The 22,876-nt window shown below is 41.6% G+C and overlaps 1 protein-coding gene across 1 annotated transcript in view; it reads right to left on the reverse strand.

Annotated features, from left to right (window-relative positions):
* The window catches only part of dap (death-associated protein), a 65,461-nt gene that overhangs the window by 32,748 nt on the left and 9,837 nt on the right, over window positions 1-22,876 (reverse strand). Inside the window, exon 2 of the mRNA XM_080203477.1 lies at window positions 17,211-17,313. Coding sequence (XP_080059603.1) covers window positions 17,211-17,313 — 103 coding nt within the window. The remainder of the gene's footprint in view (window positions 1-17,210; window positions 17,314-22,876) is intronic.

Consider the following 22,876-nt stretch of genomic DNA (forward strand, 5'->3'; position numbering starts at 1 on the left):
CAAACACTCCAGAGCAGGTCTGAGGCATTTTCTTTGACTTCCCTTGGAAACCTCAGCAGGTACTTCCCTCAAAAGGCCGCTAGGGACAAGGAAGGCTAACTCAACCAAAAGGAAAACGCTTCAAAGAGATGATGAAGCTCTTCTTGAAGTGCGCCAGCATTGGCATTAATGACTGTGAGGAGCCTGCCACCAACAGTGAAAAAAAATAGCAACAACTCATCCATCAAGCTGCATCATGTTTCAAGTCCAAACGCAAATAACGAGGCAGAACAGTGGAAGAAAAGGAAGTAAATCCTGCATTCTGGATCTCATTTTATAATGGGACATCTTGCCCCTTTTGCCAATGATGCACAGTTCAAGAATTGACCTATTTTTTTACGTGAAGACCCATGCAGAATCTTGCAACACTGGGAAGATAACTCTCACTGAGCTGAGGGAAAGCTGACGGGGACCACTAATCCTTGGCTGACACCTTTGTGTTCTTGGTCATTTATTCTGGGCTTGTGCCAGGGAAAAATCCTCTGGGCTGCTGATCTCAGAAATACTGGGAAATTCTGAAGCAGAAGATTTGAACGAGTAAAAAAAAAATGCTGCAGTTAAAAATGCAGGATTTCTCTCAAGCAAGTAATAAAAATAAATGCTGCAAATCTTAATGAGCTACAACAACACAGAGATAAAATTACTGCGGTGATATCTCCCTTACAGCACAGCACTGCTAATCACAACTCACTTTACAACATTTCAATGTCAGGACAATATGCCTCGGGAAAATAATGTCAAGAGCTGAAGTACTGCATATGCACCTAGTGAAGTGTACTCAACATTTCACTAATGAACAGGAAAAAAAAATGATTAATGACTAACTAATGCATCCGATGGCATTCAAAAATGAGGCCCCACCGCCAGAACTTCAAGTTGCATTGCATCCAACAATTCAAATCAGATGGGAATACAACTTGTATTCATTTAGGACCTTTAATGAAGTGAAACATCTGCAGACTTTTTTTTAATTCAATCATGGGACATTAGTATCACTGGCTGGCCAGCATTTATTGCCCCTCCCTAGCTGCCCTTCAGCAGGTGATGGTGAGCTGCGTTCCTGAAACACTGCAGTCCATGCGCCTCACAATGGTTGACTCACAATTAGAGAGGGAATCCCAGGAGTTTGACCCGGTGACTGCAATGGAACCGCAATATAAATTGCAAGCCAAGTGAATGGCTTGGAGGGTAACAGGTGGTGATGTTCTCATGTATCTGTTTGTCCTTGTTCTTCTAGATGGAAGTGATCATGGGTTTGGAAGATGTTATCTAAGGAATCACGGGAGCATAAATCAGACAATAATTGACACCTTGACAAGAGGAAATTTTCGGACAGCTGACCAATTAGAGATATTGGGCAAGATTTTCCAACTACGCTTGCCCCAAGGTTGCAGAGTCCTGCCTGAGGTCAACGGGCAGGACTTTGCATGGTCTGTATCTGCCCGCTACAATTCCCATGGCAAGTAGGATGGCAGAATTCTGCTTGTATTTTTCAAAGGCCCATCACAAAAGAAGAAGAAGTGGAGAGGCAATGAGATTTGAGAAGGGAGTTCCAGCTCTTAGGAAAGAGCTGAAAGCCTGGTGGCCAACGGCAGAGAGGAGGTGCTGGCTACCGAAGTTGGAGGAACGTGGAGTCCTTGGAGCATTATGGGGCTGGAGGAGGCTGCAGCGATCATGAGGAAAAAGGCTTTGAAGGGATGAGATTTTAATATCAAGGCATTTGTGGACCAGTGGTCAATGTTGGTTGGTGGGCCTGAGGTTGATGGCTGAATGCTACCTGCTGGTGCAAGTCAGAATATAGGTAGCAGAGTTTTGCATGAGTTCAGGGTGGAAAATCAGTGGTCATTTAAGGAGGTACAGCAATAATCAATTACAACTGTAGGTCAGCAAGCATGGGCTAAATTCTAAATGTATCAACTGGCAACCCATTTAAATAGACAGTAAAAATTCTATTGCAAAATATTTATACTGAATTATTTATTCAAAAAGTGATAAAGAGTGCTAGAGTAACTGAAGCTCTACTTTATTGTCCACAGTTTCTCCTCTAGATGCTTGCCTTCTCCGACCCATTGGTTTTTGATGCTTTGTCAGGACCTCTAAGCTGCAGCAAATTCAATTATGTAATCAGCTGGGTGTTCATAGTTTCACAGCCCTGCGCACATGGCACATAGTCGGCACTGAATATTCACTGTGCCTTGCATTTTAACAGCATTTGGTTTGACGCCATCTGCCTGAGAACAGCTGTACAATGTCTCCATTTAAAACATCTAATTAGTTCTTTATGATTTCTTTTCTGGTTTAAGGAGGTTTAATTTTTGATTGCAATAATCCGTTTAGTCATGGGACTTCACTTTTAGACTCAGAACTTTTAAAGTCCAGGAGTTATGCACTAAGGGGAAAAAAGAGGTTTTCTTTCTTTAAAAAAAAGAATTTAATTGATCAAATCAAGAAACGAAAAGTAGTTTAAAAAGGGAATTTTTAAATGAATGCTGAATCAAATTTCAGGCAGCAGTCTATTTTTGAGAAAACATCTACTTGAAACCTGTTAAATGTTCAAGTAATTTAGTCCACAGATTTGCGAATGCAGCAGTAATTACCGAGCTAGCTGCTGAATAAAGCAAGGATGGTTTTTGTTCACATGGTTTTGTTCACACTGTTTAAACAGCCAAGACTTCATAAGTGAAGGTTTTTTTTAAACAAAATGTATAAGAGAATGCCAATTTATAATTACCATTGCTGTAGCAACACCTCTAGCCAAGAGGTAGAATGCTAATCCAGCACATTTTTATAGTCATTGTTGCAACTGTTAGTTATGAATATTTTAATTTGAAGGCAATTGTACACATCCTCATTTACATTCCAATTTGTTAAAGGATGCAGGCAAATATTAGCAGTGTGATGACAAGTGCCATTATTCCCTTTCTGGATGCATGACAGCAAAGGGAAATTAAAAGGCAAGCTTTAATATTCCTCAAGGCCATTATATACCATTAGCCAATACGTTAATAGAGCACATATACTCTGAATCTATAATACTCCTATTTGCCCACTAAATGTCATTCCTTCTAGTGTGAACTAACAACTTGCACTTATATAGCTCCGAAAGACATGCATTTTATACAGTGTTTCTCACGACCACAGCAACACAGTGGTTAGCACTGGTGCCACACAGCACCAGGGACCTGGTGACAGTGTGTGTGGAGTTTGCACATTTTCCCCGTGTCTGCATGTGTTTCCTCCTGCAATCCAAAGATGTGCAGGTTAGGTGGATTGGCCATTCAAATTTGTCCTTTAGTGTCAGGGGGATTAGCAGGGTAAAGACATGAGGTTCCAGGGATTGAGCCTGGGTGGAAATGTTGTCAGTGGGCCGAATGGCCTCTTTCTGCACTGTAGGAATTCTATGATTCTCAAAAGTTTCAAAGTGCCAATTAAGTTTTTGAAGTGTAGTCACTGTTGCAATTTGGGCAACATGACAGCCAAGCTGCACACAGCAAACACTCACAAACAGCAATGTGATAATGACCAGATTATCTGGTTTTGTGATACTAATTGAGGGATAAATATTGACCAGGCCACAGGGATAACTCTCATGCTCTTCTCTGAAAATGTGCTTTGGAATCTTTTCAACCCACCCAAGTAGGCAAACATTTTAACACCTCCACCAAAAGACAATGTAGAATGAGGTACCAAAGTGCTTCACAGGAACACAATCAGAACAAGAAAATGGCAATGAGCAAAAGGGGGGGGGGGGGGGGGGGGGGGCATTAGAAACATAGAATCCTACAGTGCAGAAGGAGGCCATTTAGCCCATTGAATCTGCACTGATCACAATAGGACTGGTGACCAAAAACTTTCTCAAAATTAAATATTCTTTCATCTGCAAATGCAGGAGGTGGAGGGTTATGGAGAAACACAAAAGCCTTGAGGTCATTTACCCCTCTTCCGATATCCAGCTGAGCTCCTGAGTTCACCGTTGATAACAAAGAAACATCCTATCAAAGCACATTACTTGCCCACACAATGTTCGACGCCAGCCTTTTTAGATATTATGATCATGTCTCCTTTTTAGGGCTTATATAAAAAAAGGAACTTAAATTACAGGACACAGTATACGGACAAAACTGGCATAGCTTCAAGCTTACAAAAGAAAGAGAACCATAAAAAATATTTTGATGCCTGACAAACCCCAATTAGTAGGTCAAAAATATTACCCAGATTCAACAATTGCTATAAAATCAAACTCAAGTGATCGCGGACAGACTGATCCAATTAAAGGGTTGTATGTGAGAAGCAAAGTGATAAAACCACAATTGTTAGCTTTGCTGTAATTTTTGTTATACACATCTAGCAGCCTTGAACCTTCTATAGGTAGGAACAACGGAAAAAAAAGTGTAACACTGTGCAAACAAAATAAAAGTCAAAATTTTAATGAGGGTTAACAGCTGCATTCAGTAAAGTTATCTCTATACGCATGCTAAGATGGATTTAGTCAGTTTGGCTTCCTTGGTGGTTAGCCATGAGCTCTGGAGCTCAGTGCAAATACTACTTTTTCTAATGAATTTTAGTGACTGGATAATTGAGAGAGCTGTGCTGCAGCACAGTGACCTCATACCCAATTGTTTAATCTGGCTTTAGGTAAAACAAGGTACTTTGCCCAGACCACTAACTGATCAAGTTTGCCCCTCAGTAAAACATTGATTTTAGAAAGTGAGACCTTTTTCATGTAATGCAGGAGAAGCAGAGTTTGATCAAACTACACAAGGAACTGAAAAATTTTCTATCGTGGAAAACCTAGAAAATAAAATCTAAAATAGCAACGAAGATATAGAATCAGTCTGTAATTATTCTGCACTACTAACTGTAGAACCAGAGAACTGAAACAGGGAATTAATTATGTTCTGTTGAGATATTTCAAATTGAATAACAGAGTCTGCAAGCACTTTCACTTTTAAGATTGAAGCTCTTGAGAAAAAAATACATCAAGGTGAAGATTCTGAAGGCTCAGTGTTGGCCACCCAAGTTTTGTTTGATGCAGCATTGTGCTGGTGAACGTGGGATCTGTTTGGGAGGCCAAAAGGAAAGAGAGACTTGATGATTCTTGGATTGTCCCATATGGTTCTGGGGAACGTTGAGATTACCTCCTTTAGATTGATGATGAAGCAGGTGCATTTGACAATCTAAAAGTGCCCATGGCAACCATTCATCATTCAACAATATAGTGACAGTATCTATTAATGATGCCCTTAAGCACGGGATGGAACAGAGTCTAGTGACGATGACTTTAAAGCGAACAATGGTGCAAAAGGTGGTGGTGGTGGTGGGGTGTGTGTGTGTGTGTGTGTGTGTGTGTCTGTCTGGCAGCGGCGGTTGGTGGATACAAATTGCAATTGGGACAATGTTTCACAACAGTAAAAAATGCAAGCACAATTTTCCTGCTATATTCCAATAAGGTGGGGCTTAGATATCTTGTGTTTCATTTCTACCAGTGCAACTCCATCCTGCCCACAGGGAGGCACTCAAGAACTACAGAGAGAACAGTAGATGGATGTCACTGATTTTCTCTGCCCTCGCTGTATGTCCCATGTTGCACGATTTATTCAGAATTCATAATATTAAAAAGTATGATGCTAATTCCTAGTAATGTCAACTAATGCATCTACGTTAAAGATTCTTAGAAAGAAATCATGACAAAATTCAAGTACAGTCCCATTTACCTTCTTTTGGCTTTGCCCATTTTATTTCAGGTCACCACAATACTGGTGGATCAACTCTTCTCCAAGACCTCTGTCAGTCACCCATTCTTCTTCCAATTTCATTGCACTTAAGTTCCTCATCACCACACCTTTGCATCCAATCTCAGGCTTTCCTCTTTCCTTTCTTCCTAGCAGTTCCACCTCCATCACCTGCCTCATCATATTGCATGTCTCTCTCCAGAACAGATGACCCTTTCATTTCGATCTCTTCTCAGCTGCTTTCTTCAATGCTCCCAGAACCTTTACTGACCCTATGATGTGCAGATTCCTGCTTCTGTCCTTTCTCTTTGTTCCACACATCCATCTCATTAGTACCTAGCCACTGTTCTCTTCTTGATGTTATCCTCAGCGAACTCCTCAACGATATCATGACTAGACAGGGACAAAATCTGATCAGTTTCCATCTTGGTTGTTGCACTTGCATCCTCAGCATCTCAAGGTCATCAACTCAGATATCCTGGAATGCATTAATTCCATCAACATATACTCGTTGCTAAGACAAAAACAGCTGCACCGAGTTGGCCATATTTTAAGGCACTACTATTATGATCCTCCTCAGGATCCATAAAGCTTAAAAAAATTACCTCACGATCCCTACATTGAGAAATAACCAAACAACATTTCACTTGTTGTTAAAGTTGCACTTCAACATGAATCGAAATCAATGTAAATTAACAGACAAATCAGGGTCTGAACATACTACAAATTACACATGACCTAGCAGATACAAAGATACATTTCCTGAATCTTTTACACAGTCCACTGTCAGCCACACAATTGTTGCATGCTCCAATCTTTCTTGGATAGATTTCCAGTCCCTTTTCTTCAAGGGTAGATTCAGAGAGAATGTTTCCAATGGTGGGGTAATCTAGAACTAGGGGTCATAGTTTGAGGATAAGGGGTAAATCTTTTAGAACTGAGGTGAGGAATGTGTGGAATTCACTATCACAGAATGTAGTTGAGACCAAAACCTTGTCTGGTTTCAAGAAAAAATTAGATACAGCTCTAGGGGCTAAAGGGATCAAGGGATATGGGAGGAAGGGGGGAAAATCAGGATATTGAATTCAATGATCAGCCATGATCAAAATGAATGGTGGAGCAGGCTCAAAAGGCTGAATGGCCTACTCCTGCTTCTAGTTTCCATGTTTCAAAGACTTAGCTGACTCAGCATAGGCAGCTGTTTCGACAAACAGGATCCCACTATGCAATTTTCTACACAATGGTACAATTCGTTCTCGAATCTCGACTTTGCTCACCTCTTGTTGATCATGGTAACATGGATCTACCAGGATGACCAATCTCTGCAGAGTTGGCAATTCTAGGTATCCAATCATTTGGAAATGAAAGCAACAACAGCAGCAGCTCTAAGTGTGCTTTCTGACCACTCAGCAATTCAACTTGCTGATCATCGTCTCTCCCCAGCTCCTCCCCTTTCCCTGCTTGGATATGTTAGAGGCATCTATCCGAACTTTGACACAGGCCATTAAAGTAGTGCCTGGAAAAGCTCCAGAGATTTCTTTTGTAGATTTTATCATAGCTTTAACTATTAACAACCCTTAGGGGCATAACGTTATCTCTGTTGCAGCATTACCAGTACCGGTCCTAGAACTGCATGTAAACCTTCTCCCAGCTGATCAAGGAAACAGATGGTGAAAAAGTCAACACTCAGGGAACTTCAACAATACTCTGCTCAGTTGTTAGGTCAGCAGGTTTGAATGGTGAGTAGCAACAAGCATAATCATCAAAGTCAAAGGATTTAACATTGTTGTTCTCAAAGATCAACACAAAATCATCAACTTAGTCAAGAGCTTAGTTGAGTCATATGGTAACATTGGGCAGAATCTTTCATAAAATATTCTAGGTGTCAAATGGGCAGGGGAAAAAAGGAGGAGGGTTTCTGGCCTGTTTTTCCAGCAAGGTAAGGACCATGATTTTTTTCAGCACTCTGGAATCAGGAGCCGTCATGCGATTCTTATCAGGAAGGGTGAGTGGAACATAACCTCATTGGTGAAGCTGCTGAGCTCTTGGGGCGCCATTGTGCAGATGCCCCAATTTCCTAGTATACCAAGAAATATTCTATCACACCCACCCCCACACACATCACGGACATCAGGACTGACTGCCGATCGCTCCATCTGGTGGTGTCCCCTCTGCCAATCACCACCCCTGCAGAGTCCCCCCAGTCGCCATCCCTGCAGAATTCCGCCCCCCCCGGCCACTTCCAATCAATCCCCCTCTCTGCAGAGCTCCCCCCCCACCTCCACCCTTTCTCAAGCCCCCTTGGCACTGCTCCTGGCACTGCCAGGGTGCCCAGTGGGCAGTTCCAGGGTACCTGGTAAGCAGTGCCAGGATTTAATGCAACCAGAAATGCAACAAGCTGAAGACAAGCAAAACTGTGAAACAGCACTTCCTTAACAGTGAACAAAAAAAACTGTCAAAAGCTTTTCAACATATTGCAGAAACAATAAAACTCTTCCCCAATGAAAATCCACATGCAGAACACGGTTTCCAATTGAACAGGGTAATCAATTATGACATTAATTGTTACAATGAGTTTTTCCAAGAAAGTAATTGCAATTTTCTTTTGCAGATAGAACATAACTGGGCATTTTTCCACTTTGGTGGGTGGGTGCTAGCGTTGTAACTGTACTGGAACAGCTTGGCTAGGAGCAAGTCTTGTTCTGGAGCACAAGTCTTCAGTACCACAGTGCCTCATGAATGCCCAGATTTTTGAGTTGCTAGATCTGTAATGGATCTATCCCATTAAAAATGGTGGTAATGTCACACAATACAATAGAGGGTATCCTCAATGTGATAACTGGACTTCATCTCCACAAGGACTGAGCAGTGGTCACTCATACCAACAATGTCAAAGACAGACAGATCTGCAACAGGTAGATTGGGCAGGCCAGGGCCAACTCCCTCCTGACTGCTTAACACTGTGCCATCACTTCTAGTAAGTGTGACAGAATGTACCCAGGCATAGCGATGATGGTATCTGAGACATTGACTGTAAGGCATGATTCAGTGAGTCTGATGGTGTCAGGCTCCTGCTTGATTAGTCTGTGTACCAGCTCTCCAAATTTTGGCACCAGTCCCAAGACGTTAGCACGGAGGACATTTTGCAGGATCAACAGGCTGGTGAAAGGATTGATGCAGTTTTATTCCAGTTTGATTTTTCTGTAGAGCTTTGGCGCAACTGAGTGGTAATTAATAACGGTCAATCACATTGCTGTGGGTCTGGAGACACATGCAAGCCAGACCGGGTAAGGATAGCATTAAAGGACATTTGTTTACCAGATGGTTTATACAACAAACAATAATAGTTTTCACAGTCATCAATACTGATAGTAGCTTTGCAATTCCAGATTTTTAGTGGTTTAATTTATTAGTTAATTGAAATTTCATTCTGCCACCTGTCCGAGTGAGATTTGACACTGTATCCCCACAGCATTAGTCTGGATCTCAAGATTATTAGTCCAGTGACATTACCACCATGCACTATATCTACTTTTCAGTCACCTATACCTTGTTTTAAAGAACAAAATCTGCATAGCAATCTACATTGACTGGGTATAATACATTCAGTTTTAAACTTGATCTCAGTATGCTTCTTGAAGGATCTTTGGCAATTAATTAATTAGTTCTCAGATATCAATGCATTTTTGTTTTAAAGACTAAAGCAGACAATTCTATTCAACCTCTGTTGAAACCCTTGTGGACACTATTTAGTACCTAGATCCTTATTAAAGTAATACAATGTCCTGTCCCTTTTTTGGAAAAAAGTCACAACTTGGTTTCTGTTATTTTTATCTTTTAGCTCCCAGTAGTGAAGATAGAGATCATAAATTTACACTAAAGCTTTGGCTAACATCAAATTCTCATCGTCTTTAATCAGCTGAAGCTCTTGCTCTTGTCTTATAGAAAAAAGGCAATGCCAGAACATCTTCCTCAGCTTCTTGATCACTAGGAGTTTGAAGAGGATGGGATCCTATTCTTAAGGGAATAAGTAGAATGGTTGACTTAATAGAGCTTTAAAATTTTGAAGGGAGTTGATAGGATAGATGTAGACAGAAAGTTTGCATGTGCAAGGAGTCCAAAGAAGGGGCCATGAATACAAGATGGCTGCTAATAAACACAAAAGAATTAAGAGAAATGCTTTACCCAGATGTGTTTAGAACATGGAACTTGCTATTGTACTGAGCAGTTGAGGAAAATGGCAAAGATGTACTGAATGGAAAGCTAACAGAGTACACGAGGGAGCAAGGAATAAGTTGTTATGGTGAAAGGCTTGATGAAGTTGGGTGAAGGTTTGTGTGGAGCATAAACACTAGCATAGGCCACTTGAACAGGATTTCCCTTTTCTCCCCTGTAACAACACTGAATTACATAGTATTTAATGTTTCTTTGCACATCATTCTCTTGCGGCTAATAGTCCCACTCATCACCTAGTTGGACAACCAGTGAGTCCTTTTGCTTCTTCCTTGCTAGAACGAAAGCTGACCATCAGTGAAGCAAAGTCAAATAGACATACCCGGAAATAAAAATGTTTCTAGAAAAAGTGTTGGGATACTAACAGCAATATATCATAATAAACCACCTCCACCCAGGTCAATCATACAATCTCAAAAGGGCATGCAAGACTGATCTTGCTCATGAAAGCGTACAAAGGGAAGCAAGGGATTCCTTTTTTCTCTAGCCTGTGACGCAACTTGTTGTTTCACATTGGATTGTCCTGTCTTCATTACAGTTGCAATCTGCTCATTCCTACCATAACCACACGATTGAAAGCTAGAGCTTTGCTTGATCCAAAAATAGTTTGTGCACAAATCACTACTTCGGTCACATGGCCATCCAATGCAGAGTAACATCACAGTGCAGTTTGTTAGCAGCATTCAAGCAGGGTGGTGAAGTCAAAACCAAGACACAGAGCTTTTCTTTCCCCAGAGAGTTTATTGACTTTGGATGTTGGAGCATTGGTATGAGAATGAGCACTGTCCCAGCTGTCCCCTATTTATACTCTTTTGTATGCAACATGAAACCACACAGTGAATTAACAAATTAAATGAAGCAAAAGCGCCTTAAAGAGCCACTGAGACAGAAATAAAAACTCCAAAGGAAACTTACCTAAATAAATTAAAATGTCATTTTTGGGGCTAGTAATGCACGCCAGCCCACCAGTTGGAGAAGGCCTCATGTGTGCCAATGGACACCTGGCCGCAAATATGGCCACAGAAGAGACGCCGACAGTCAGGCTGGGCAGCCAGCTTGACCACTAACTGCCTGGACCTGTTAGTGGCCACCTTAGCCATGCCCAGGAGCTGGCTTACAAGTTCACTTTAAAAATAAGTCATTTATGGGATGTAACTGGTTGGCCCAGCATTTGTAGCCCATCCTTAATTGCCCTTGATTTTCACAGTAACTTCATCTATTAGTCGCAAGCCTACCTGTGACCAATAAATAAACTTTACTTACTTAACTAAGTGGCTTGCAATGCTGTTTCAGAGGACACTAAGGGACAATTTAGTATGTCCAATCCAACTAACCTACACATCTTTGGACTGTGAGAGGAAACAGGAGCATCCAGAGGAAACCCACACAGACATGGGGAGACACCCAACGCTAGAATTTAACCCAGGTAATGACGACAGATGTCCTTCCCTAAAGGACATTAGTGACTCGGATGAGTTTTTATAATAATTATTAGTGCTTTCAGATTATCAGTAGACTTTTAGTTCCAGATTTTTTATCGGATTGAAATTTCACCATCTGCCAAACCCATACCCAGAACATCACCCCAGGTCTTTGGATTACTAGTCCAGTGACAAGACCACCATGTCACCATTTCCCCCAACATGCTTTTGTGAAATAAAAAGGCATCTTCGACAGTGCTGCACTTTTTCAATACTGCACCATGTGTCAGCATTAACCTTTGCAAGCAAGTCCTGGAATGAAACTCAAACCCACAACTTTGACAAAGGTCATCTGGACTTGAAACGTCAGCTCTTTTCTCTCCTTTCAGATGCTGCCAGACCTGCTGAGATTATCCAGCATTTTCTATTTTGGTTTCAAACCCATAATTTCCTGATTCAGAAGCAGAAGTGTTACCAACTGAGTCACAGCAGAAATATAATCCCCTATTTACATGCTGTCTTAATAATAAACAATGATTAGTAATAATAAACAATGATTAGTAAATTAATGTGAATAAAACAGATGACAGCCCTTGCAACAAAAAAACTAAACCTCAAAAAGAAACTTTTAAATTAAATGAAAATGGGGATGATTATGTCCTCCAGCCCCTGCTGGTTGCAGACAGTCCCCTATTTATACTCTTTTGACAAACCAAAGTTCAATAATTTAAACAAAAAAAAATGACAAGAGGGGGTGGCCAGTCCCTGGTGGTGCAATTTTTCTCACGATCAGAGTATTTAACTAAACAATGCCCTATCTACACTAGTAATCTTAACAATATCAATAAAATCTTAACACAATTGTCCCTGATTCCGATTTAGTTCAGATTTTTTAAACCATTTCAAATTTTGCTCAGATGGTTTTATCATAATTTTAAGCCCCACACTTTGCAAAATAGCCCTGAACATCAAGCACTCCTTCCAATGAGCACGCAACAGGGCAACTGTTTCACATGACTGATCCCTCCGTATTAACTGATACTGGCAAAATTTCCAAACTAAGCACACCATTTGCCTGTACATTTTGGCTGCTGCAGTGAACTGAGCGCAGTATTTTAATCTTTTCTTGTTCTCTTGGTCCCTCATCAATCATTGCGATCAATTATGCACACTTTACCTGAGGAGACACCAGCCATGATGGGACACATTTTAGCAGGAGATGATTTCAAAGTCTCTGGAAGCAGATTCCTTCCATTAGTCCTGTTTGTAGACACCTAATTTTTACCTGTTTTTTTAAAATTTTCAATAGATGTGTTCCATTGCTCAGAGGCTTCTCCCACCTGCTGTAAAAAGGCTGTACCACTATTTGTTGTAAAGTAACTGCACAAATCAACGTTGCCCTCAGATTGTTGGAACCTATCGAATCGATTCCCAATGGAAAGCATGTTCATTGTTCGCGATTTTGCCATTGTGAGGTATTGCAGGAACAAATGCCTCATGAACAGTAGGATTTCACTGTCCTGGATAGTGAATCAATGGGTTGCAACAAACTGAACCACCCAAACCCTCTTGGAAATACACAATGGGTGAAGTATTTCAAGATAAGGCTGCCCAACTATTAGAGGAAGATTGGAAATGACACAGGCAGTGTCCAGAAAGTCTTCAGCATAGGAAAGAAGCAAAGGCTGCTGCTCTCTCCATCTCCATTTTAGAATAAGCAGGTTGCCCAGTTTGAGAAGCCAACTCTTCCAAAAACCTCCCCAATGACCTGAGATCTTGTAATGATTGCAACATCTTCTTCAACTGATCACATCCAAGAAAGTAGCTGGCACAAAATTGGATGTAACTTCTAAAATCTATGCCTCAAGGACAATTAAAGGACTCTTAAATGTATACCATTTTGATTTTTTAAAATTGAATTTGTGTGTGTGCGCGCGCGCATGAATGAGTGAGTGTGTGTGTGCATGGATGAGTGAGTGTGTGTGCATGAATGAGTGAGTGTGTGTGAGTGTATATCGACACACATGCACCCTAATGACTACATGACAACAGAATGCTTAACATCACAACTTTTTCCCCTCTTGGTTTACTGGTTAATAAATTTGCCTTATTTGGTTGAAAGCCTTGTTTGATTGGCACCTTATTACTTAGTTTTAATAATACATTATGAGGATATGCCTTTTCCAAATCATAAAAAAGAAACTTAACCTTTGTTGTGACTTACTGAGGAGGTTGAACAGTGGGGAGCCAGTTCATCCCTTCTCACCTGGGCCTAACATTCAATGTACATCTAGCCAGTTTAGGCCTTGCCTTCTGGAACCTCCCTCCTACTCTCCCCAACTAAGTCACTGCAGCTTCAGTGACAAGAAAACATGTGGCTGCTGTTCTGTGTGCATAAATTTGTCTTTCCCAGTTATTTTGCTCAGTCAAGCTTCATTCAATTGCTCATCATCATGTTTCTTCAATCTTGTGCTTCTAATTTCAAGTAGCTAGTTAGCTCTCTCCGAGAAATTACATTCTATAATCCTTTTGCCAAATTATAACACACATGGTTGCTTTAGATGCCTTCAGTAAAAAACATTCTTTTGGCATCAGTATTACAAAACTTAATGGGCCTCACTTGGAGCCGCATAGCCTTAGATCTGTAACTGTCAAATCATAGAACACAACTAAAACTATTTTAATTGTAACTCTGAATATCACCACATGATACTAAGCCACATTTACTCATTTTTAATCATATAGCCACTTATCTATGCATCAATAGTAACATAAATTTCCAAGTTTTCAACAGCCTTACTTCAAGTCTGTATAGCTAGATGCAATACAGCTCTAATTTTTCACCCACTTCCAAATCTATAATCATCAGAATTGATTTTGACATCCTCTTATGGCAAATTAATCTCATTCTATTGTTCCAACAGTTATTTTGCATTCACTTTTCACTGCACTTTTTTTATATCACATTTTTTAAAAAAATACCAAAAAGATCTTTTATCTACTGTTGACAACATTTTGCAGAAATTTTGAAGTGTTGTGTGGTGTGAAAATTAAAGCCCTCAGCACGGGAAATGGTGTGAACAATGGATTCCACTGAAGGAGACATTTTCTGTTTCTCAAGCAAGTGCTGAAAGATGTAACACAGCAAAGCAGAAGTGATAATCAAAGGATATCCCTAATAGTGCCAAATATCTTCTTTCTGTATCAGAACGTGGAATACAGAATCTGTGACTGGAATAATTCTCTTTTTAAAAAAAAGTACAAATAACAATAAATAAATCTGACTAGGATTTAATTGATATGGAAGGTCTTGGGTCTAATATCTCCAAGCACTTACTCTGAGCAGCAGTATTCCAGAGTTCAGCTCTGTATTGATGGAATCCCCAGTCCAATTTCAAAAGATCTTCAATCTACATTTTATTTCTACTTCAGGTTTTCGCTAAGATATAACTACTTTTCTTTCTACCCTTTTTTCCACATGCTCCTTGATGCCAGTGTTTTTTGTTAATCTTTTTCAATAAGAGTTCCTTAGAGCTTTAAATACTTTCTGCTGACACTATCTTGGCACCTGTTCCAGTAGGTGCACCTCACCACACCTTTAGGTCAGTGTTCCACCTCTCCCATCCCTTCATTCCCACTTCCCGTTAAGCAGTAGATCCTTCAGCCACCTCATCCTACTCCAGAATTTACAACCATCAAAGGGTTTCTAGAAATTAAAGGTTAATCCCCAGGACTCCTGCTCTTGTGGGCAGCAGAGAAGATCAACTGTAAAGGTGTTTTAAGAAAAATGGCAGGGTGGAATTTTCCAACTTCTCATCCCATCTCATGGTGTTTGTTCCAGTGGCAGGGGCAGCTCGCCATTGGCCACCTGTGGGATTTTCCAGTCCAAGCGTTTTGCATGGCTGTCCCATCTGGCCACTGGGGAACTTGCCATTGCGGGGGAGGTGTTTGCTAAAGAGGGAAGGGTCATGAAATACTGCCTGAAATGTTGTTTTCAGTTTGAACACTTAACTACTACTTATAATATTATTAGGAGGTGGGATGGTTGAAGGAAAGATGAAATGGTAGCACTGCTGCCTCACAGCACCGGGGCCTGGGTTCAATTCACGCCTCGGTCACTGACTGTGTGGAGTTTGCACATTCTCCATGTCTTTGTAAATGTTCAAACTTTAAACTTTTAAATAAACTCTTTTAGCTCTCGAGTTTGCTGTGGTTTTGTTATTGGAGAATTGGATCATACCAACACTGAGGTTGGGGGAGAGCGCTCCGGTTTCTTCCCACAGTCCAAAGATGTGCAGGTTAGGTTAGTTGGCCATGCTAAATTGCCCCTTAGTGTCAGGGGAATTAGCAGGATAAATGAGTGGGATTACGGGGATGGGGCCTGGGTAAGTAGTTGGTACAGGCTCGATGGGCCATATGGCCTCCTTCAGCACTGTAGGGAAACTTCAAGGGACTCACCCTGAGTTGATTTTTCCACCTTCCACCGGTGTTGCAATCTTAAGCCTGGCTCTTTCTTGCTTTCTCAAAAGCCAGCTTTTCAATCCAACTTCTTCCTAAACCAGTTTGCCTATCCAGTCCCTCATCTAAGCCTATTCACTTTATTTAACCCCTCCAGTTCCAATCCCAGCAAAGTACCTTAATTTATACTCTAAAGCCAAATATTTATGCCCTTGTTGATGCTTCCACTTTTTTTTTATTCGATCATGGGATGTGGACACTGCTGGCTAGGCCAACATTTGCTGTCCATCATGAGCTGTCCTTGCAATATGCAATAATTCAAAACAATATTTACGTTTGAATGAGAGATTTTGTGAGCAAAATGCCTCTTACAATCAATGATTATCTGGAATGTACTGTCTAAGGGGCTGGTGGAAGCAGGTCAATAACATTCAGAAGGTAACTAGATGAATACTGGAGGGGAAACTTCTGCAGGGCAGGACTATGGAGCCCAAAGTAAGACTAAATGATAGCTCTTTCAATGGGCTGAACAGCTGCATCATTTGATGATTCTGGTATATCTGTGGTTTTCCTGGCTCAGTAAATTTAAAATGAGAAGTAATTTGTTAGCCAACCAACTGAAGGCATATCAAAGCAAGTTAGAGGAGAAGGAAAAAAGGGATAAAGAATATTACATTCATTACGGTTGGTGTGCCAGATACGGATTCTCTGTATTCCTTCAAGATGAAGTTGGCCTGGCTTTTAAATGGGACAGAGGTCGCATCATACAAAAAGTAACTGACGTTACAGGAATGATCACATGACCTGCTGGACTGGTTTCTATTAGTCTAAAAAAGGGGAGAGAAATTGTCCACAATCGTTCCCTCATTGGTCCTGGGGGTTTTTCTCTTATTTTGTCTTCAAGGTTGCTGGCTGTAATGGGTTGGGCGAGGGGCTGGGGTCTTTGTCACGGTGCTCTAGTGTGGGGGCAGACTGATCCACCTGCTGACTTTACCTCCCAGTCAATTCAGTCCCTTTGAGGTTTAGAATTTCCTTGAAATGAATTATACCGCTGTTACCACTTTATAAATGAGAACTGCACTTGCTAGTTTGACACATGCAGGCAAAATGAGCCAGAGCAAGGGCAACAGCGTAAAAATGCCCTTCCATTCAGGGTGCCAACTATTCTCAATTGCAGCGTCATCACTTTGTACATACTAATCTCACAAGGTAAAACATATCTGCAACCAGAGAGATCAAAGTCACCATATCAGCACCTGCTCTGCTTTTTGTTAACATATTTAAGGAGAACTATCGATTGCTCCACTCGGAGATAAGTCAACCTCACCTGTTGCTTTCCCAGTCTTCACTTTCTTTATCTTTCTCACCAGCAGAAGCCTGGGTCACAGGGCCTTGGTGTTTCTTCACGATCCGCATACCGCCTGCTTTAACTGGAGAGACACAGCGGGAATAAGAGCAAGGAAAGAAAAAGAGGAGGTGGATGGGCAAAGAATTAGGGGAAGGAGGTAAGCCCAAGTGTAAAAGATGAAAAGGGCATCGGGTGAGGCGGTAAAAAAAGAGAAAGTTAATGTAGAATGACATTTCACAAATGACTGGATATCTCATCATTCCAGTCAAATTGCATCTTAAATCATAATGAAATAGTTTACAAAACGAAATAACTTGACTCCTTGTTTTTAATTTGGCTGTGAGTACAAGGTGCAACTTAGTAACAAAATGTGCCTTTGAGTAATATGGACTTCTCCCAAAAGCATAGATTCCAAATTTATCTCAGCATCCAATATCTCTTGTAATATACCATTTCTCCTCAAGACACAGAATGGAACACCTTCTTGAATTCAACTGTTACCTCATGAAAGCACACACAATGGTCAGCACAGCTGCCTCACAGCGCCAGGGACCAGGGTTCAATTCCAGCCTTGGGTGACTTTGTGGAGTTTGCACCTTCTCTCTGTGCCCACATAAGTTTCCTCCAGGTAGTCCCATTTCATCCCACAGTCTAAAGCTGGGTAGTTTAAGTGGATTGGCCATGCTAAATTGCCCCTTATTGTCCCCAGATATGTAGGTTTGGGGGGGGATTAGTGGGATAAATGCATCAGGTTACAGAAGTAGGATCTAGATAAAGTGCTCTGTTAGAGAGTCAATGCAGAATTGATGGGCCGAATATAGGGATTCTGCTCTGTAAGGATCCTATGAAACCAGTCTACCATTAAATTTAGCCCATTGGTCTTACAATCTGATGTTATTATGTTGCCAGCTCTTTGAAAAAGGACAAAGGCAAGGAGAGGTATCAGAGAAATAGATGGGAAGGGCAGAGAATTAAGAGCAGGAAAGGATCTCTGAGGGATTCTCAGCCAAGGGGAGTACGGGGTTTGGTATAAAAAGGTAGCAAGGGGAGAGGCCTGTTTTGCACAATGGAGAGGAAAGAAAGAGGACACATGAATTAAAGGTGAAAAGGATGCACACAAGCTGGAGGGAAGAGTACAAAAGTGACTGTTTACAAGATGCAGATCAAGTACCTGTAGCGAGAAGGCAGAGCACACGAAGAAACGTTCCCACTTCCTTGCAAGGTGACATGACCATTTGTTTTTGTCATACTGGCTGAGGGTCAAATTTTTGCTGTGATACTCAGCAGAATTTTTCTGGTCTTTTGTGAAATATTGCCATCCAAGGGGACATGGGGCCTCAGTTTAATGTCTCATTGGAAAGCAGGTACTTCCAACAGCGTAGCACTCCCTCAGTACCACACTAATTTTCTACTCAAGTCTCTAGGTTAGGAGTGAAATCGGTCATGTTTTGCCACCACTGAGCCATAGCCAATCCACGAGGAACAATTTATAGGATCCAGGTGATATTGTGTGAGTGGATCATGGATGTGACTTTAATAAGCACCAAACTGAAATGGTGTTGGATGCTCTCACATGCTGTGCCACTCACACAGGGAGTTGAGTATCATTTAAATTGAATGGCCAAATTTCTCAGTGCAAGATGCCACCAACGTTGTACAGAGTAAATGTCAGTGATTGAAAGCGAGCTAGAGGTTTGGCACACTGAAGATCATAGGAACAACGAAAGTCTGGAACGTGAGTGCTAGGTACAGGCAGGAGTTCCAGTATTGAGATTCTGGAAAAATACATTCACAGTTGGTGTCCCCAATGTCTAAATTACCAATCTTGGCCATGCCTTAGTGCTGCCAACACTCTACAATTCTCCTGCAGTCTCAGGACAATGCAGCACTAGCTGGAACTCGAACAAAAGCAAAACACTGCAAATCTGAAATCTCTCAACAGATGTTTATCCAGCATTTTCTGTTTTCATATCAGCTGGGGCTCAGTTGATGGCATACCATACAAAAGGTAACAGACAGATGAGGGTTTTTAAAGTTGGGAGTAATGTATTAGCATGGGTAGAGGGTTGGTTAATGGATAGGATGCATTAAGTAAGCATAAATGCTGCATTTTCAATTTGGGAGGCATTGATGAGTGGAGCATCACCGGGATCAGTGCTGGAACCTCCACTAATCTATTTAACAGGTACTGAGTTGGAACAAAGAATTCACAACTTTCTGATTCAGAGGCAAATCCCATTCGAGAGACTTGGGTGCAGGAGTTAGGTTCACACTGCAGTGCAATATTAAGAGTTCTGCAATGCAATACTAAGGGAGTGCTGCATTGTTGGAGGTACTGCCTTGCAGTTGAGGCCCCAACTGTCCTCTTGGGCAGACATAAACGATTACACAGCACTATTTCACTGGTGGACTGGTCAATATTTATTCCTTAATCAACTTCATTAATTAACAGATTATGGCTATTACAGTACTGCTTGTGGGAGTTTGCTATGTGTAAACCAGTTGCTACAGTACAGCAATGACTATACTTCAAAAAATATAGCAAGAGTATGAGTGATAAGAGCAGGAGTAGACCATATAGCCCATCAAGTCTATTCTGCCATCAATAGCAATCATGGCTTATCTAGGGTTTCAACTCCATTTTCCTGCCTGCTCCCAATTCTCTTTATTCCAAAACACCAAAAATCTGTCTAAGCCATTCCTAAACGTGTTCAACAGTGGAGGATTCATAACTCTCTCGGGTAGAGAATGCAAAAGCCTTTAACTAAGAAAACCTCTCATCTCTGTCCTAAACTACTGTCCCTTACCCATACATTTTGCCCCTATGCTCTAGATGTCTCTGCCAGTGGAAACAACCTCTCAGTGTCTACACATAGCATGGTCCTGTAGGGGCTTGACATGTTTCAATGAGACCATCTATCAATTTTTGTAAACTGCAGAGAATATGGTCCCAGAATGCTCAGCCTCTGTTCTTAGAACAACTCTCTCATCCAGGGACTAATTTAACAAACCTTTGCTGCACTGTCTCCATGGCAAGTATATCCTTTAAAGCTGCACACAGTATTAAAGAACAACACAGCAACACAGCACAGGAAACAGGCCCTTCGGCCCAACGAGCCCGCGCCGCCGTCCCATTGTCTCAGTGACCTATTCATGATTTTAGTCTACGCCTAATGTGCGAGGATCAGGGAGGTCCAATATAGGGACAATTTGTTACCCAATCAATCAGCCTAAAAGCGCATCTTTGGGATGTGGGAGGAAACCGGAGCACCCGGAGGAAACCCACGCAACCACGGGGAGAACGCGCAAACTCCCACAGACACAGGCCCAAATCCATGTGTCCGCACAGCAACAGAGATAGTCTCTGAGCTGTCATGTTGCCCTCGAGATGGTCCAGTTTAAGCACACTAATGACATGAAGCAATAGGCAACTCCCAAAGCAACATCCAAGAGCAGCCCACTACAACCTGCCGCATGCATGCCCCTTGCTGGTCAACAAGGTGGACTTAAATGCCTGTGGAGACAAAAAATTCATTATTAAGCAGGCAAAGACTGTAACATCCCTGAGGCAAAAACGGAATCCCAAGCCTACAATGTTTAGTAAGGCCTGCTATATCCCCCTATATGTAGACCGCTCATGTGGCTGTCTAAGTGACTCTTAAACAACCCTAGCGTGCCTGCTTCCACCACCTTACTCGGCAGTGCATTCCACACCCCCACTACCCTTTGCGTGAAAAACTGCCCTCTAATATTTGTCTTATACCTGGCCCCCCTCACCCTAAGCCCGTGACCCCTTGTTCTATCCATTTCTAATAGCGAAAAAAGCTTACCACCATTTACTCTATCTATCCCCTTCATAATCTTATAAACCTCTATTAGATCCCCCCTCAGCCGACGTCTCTCAAGGGAAAACAGCCCAAGTTCGTTCAATCTTTCCTCGTAAGACAGCCCTTCCATACCAGGCAGCATCCTGGTAAATCTCCTCTGCACTCTCTCCAGGATCTCTACATCCTTCCGGTAGTACGGCGACCAGAACTGGACGCAGTACTCCAAGTGAGGCCTAACCAACGTTCTATACAACTGCAACATCAGACTCCTACTCTTATATTCTATACCCCTTCCTATGAAGGCTAACATACCATACGCTTTCCTCATCACATTCTGCACCTGCACCGACACCTTCAGGGACTTGTGCACTTGCACCCCCAGGTCTCTCTGTGTATCTATACTCCGGATAGTTCTATCTTTTATCGTATAACTCCCCTCCACATTATTCCGGCCAAAGTGCATCACCTCGCATTTCTCTGGATTAAATTCCATTTGCCATCTATCTGCCCAATCTACCAGCCTGTCTATGTCCTGTTGCATTGCCAGGCACTGCTCCTCAGTACCCGCCAATCCAACCATCTTAGTGTCATCAGCAAATTTGCTGATCACACCACCTACCCCCTCTTCCAAGTCATTAATATATACTACAAATAGAAGAGGTCCTAGTACCAAGCCCTGCGGCACACCACTGGTGACAGACCTCCAATTGGAAAAGGAGCCTTCCACTACTACCCGCTGTCTCCTCCTCCCAAGCCAGTTCTCCACCCATCTACATACCTGGCCTTGCATCCCATGAGCCTTCACCTTTTCTATCAGCCTACCATGAGGGACCTTGTCAAACGCCTTACTGAAATCCATATAGACGACGTCAACGGCTTGTCCTTCGTCAACCGTTTTTGTCACCTCTTCAAAAAATTTCACTAGAAATTTATTCCAGGTGCAATCTCACCAACAGTCTGCACAATCATAGCAATACTTCTTTATTCTTGTACTCTAATCTCCATATCATAAAGGCCAACATACCATTTGCTTTGTGATTGCTCATGCATGCAAACTTTGTGTTCCTTGCACTAATATACCCAAGTCTCTCTGAACATCAATATTTATAAGTTTCACCTCTTTCAAAAAAGATGCTGCCTTTCTTCTTTTACGATCAAAGTGAAAACCTCACACGTCCCCACATTATACTCCATCTACCACTTTGTTAATCTGTTTATATCTCTTTGCAGGCTCTCTGCCTTCTCTCCTTAGCTTACAATTCCACCTAGTTCTGTATCATCAGAAAACTATTCTCTGTCCCTTTGTGTAATTCATTACCTGTTAAATAGATTGTAAATAGCAGAGGTTCCAGCACTGATTCTATTGATGCTCCACTCATCACAGCCTCCCAAATTGGAAATGCACCCTTTGTGCCTACTTTGTGTTTCCTATTCATGCTAATATATCACTCCCAAATCCTAAAACCCTCATCTTGTCTGTCATTCTTTATATGGCATCTTATTGACTGCCATTTGGAAATGCAAGTATATATCTGTGAATTCCCCTTTATTTACAAAACTTGTTAATCCTCAATAATCCTCAGTACCTTGTAAAACAAAATTTTCTTTTTGTAATACCATACTGACTGAAGTGTTTTATGAAGACTTGTTCAATAATAAAATTAGATGACTTGTGTCAGACTAACTGGCCTGTAGTTCCCGGCTTTTTCATTCACTCCTTTCTTAAATAACAGAGTTACATTTGCTAACCTCTGGACCCATTTCAGAATCTAGGAGCATTGGAAAATCAAAGTCACCGTCTCCCAGTTATCTCTTTTA

Source organism: Carcharhinus amblyrhynchos, chromosome 2 (assembly GCF_965287045.1).
Source record: "Carcharhinus amblyrhynchos chromosome 2, sCarAmb.v2.hapA, whole genome shotgun sequence".
Classification (NCBI taxonomy): domain Eukaryota; kingdom Metazoa; phylum Chordata; class Chondrichthyes; order Carcharhiniformes; family Carcharhinidae; genus Carcharhinus; species Carcharhinus amblyrhynchos.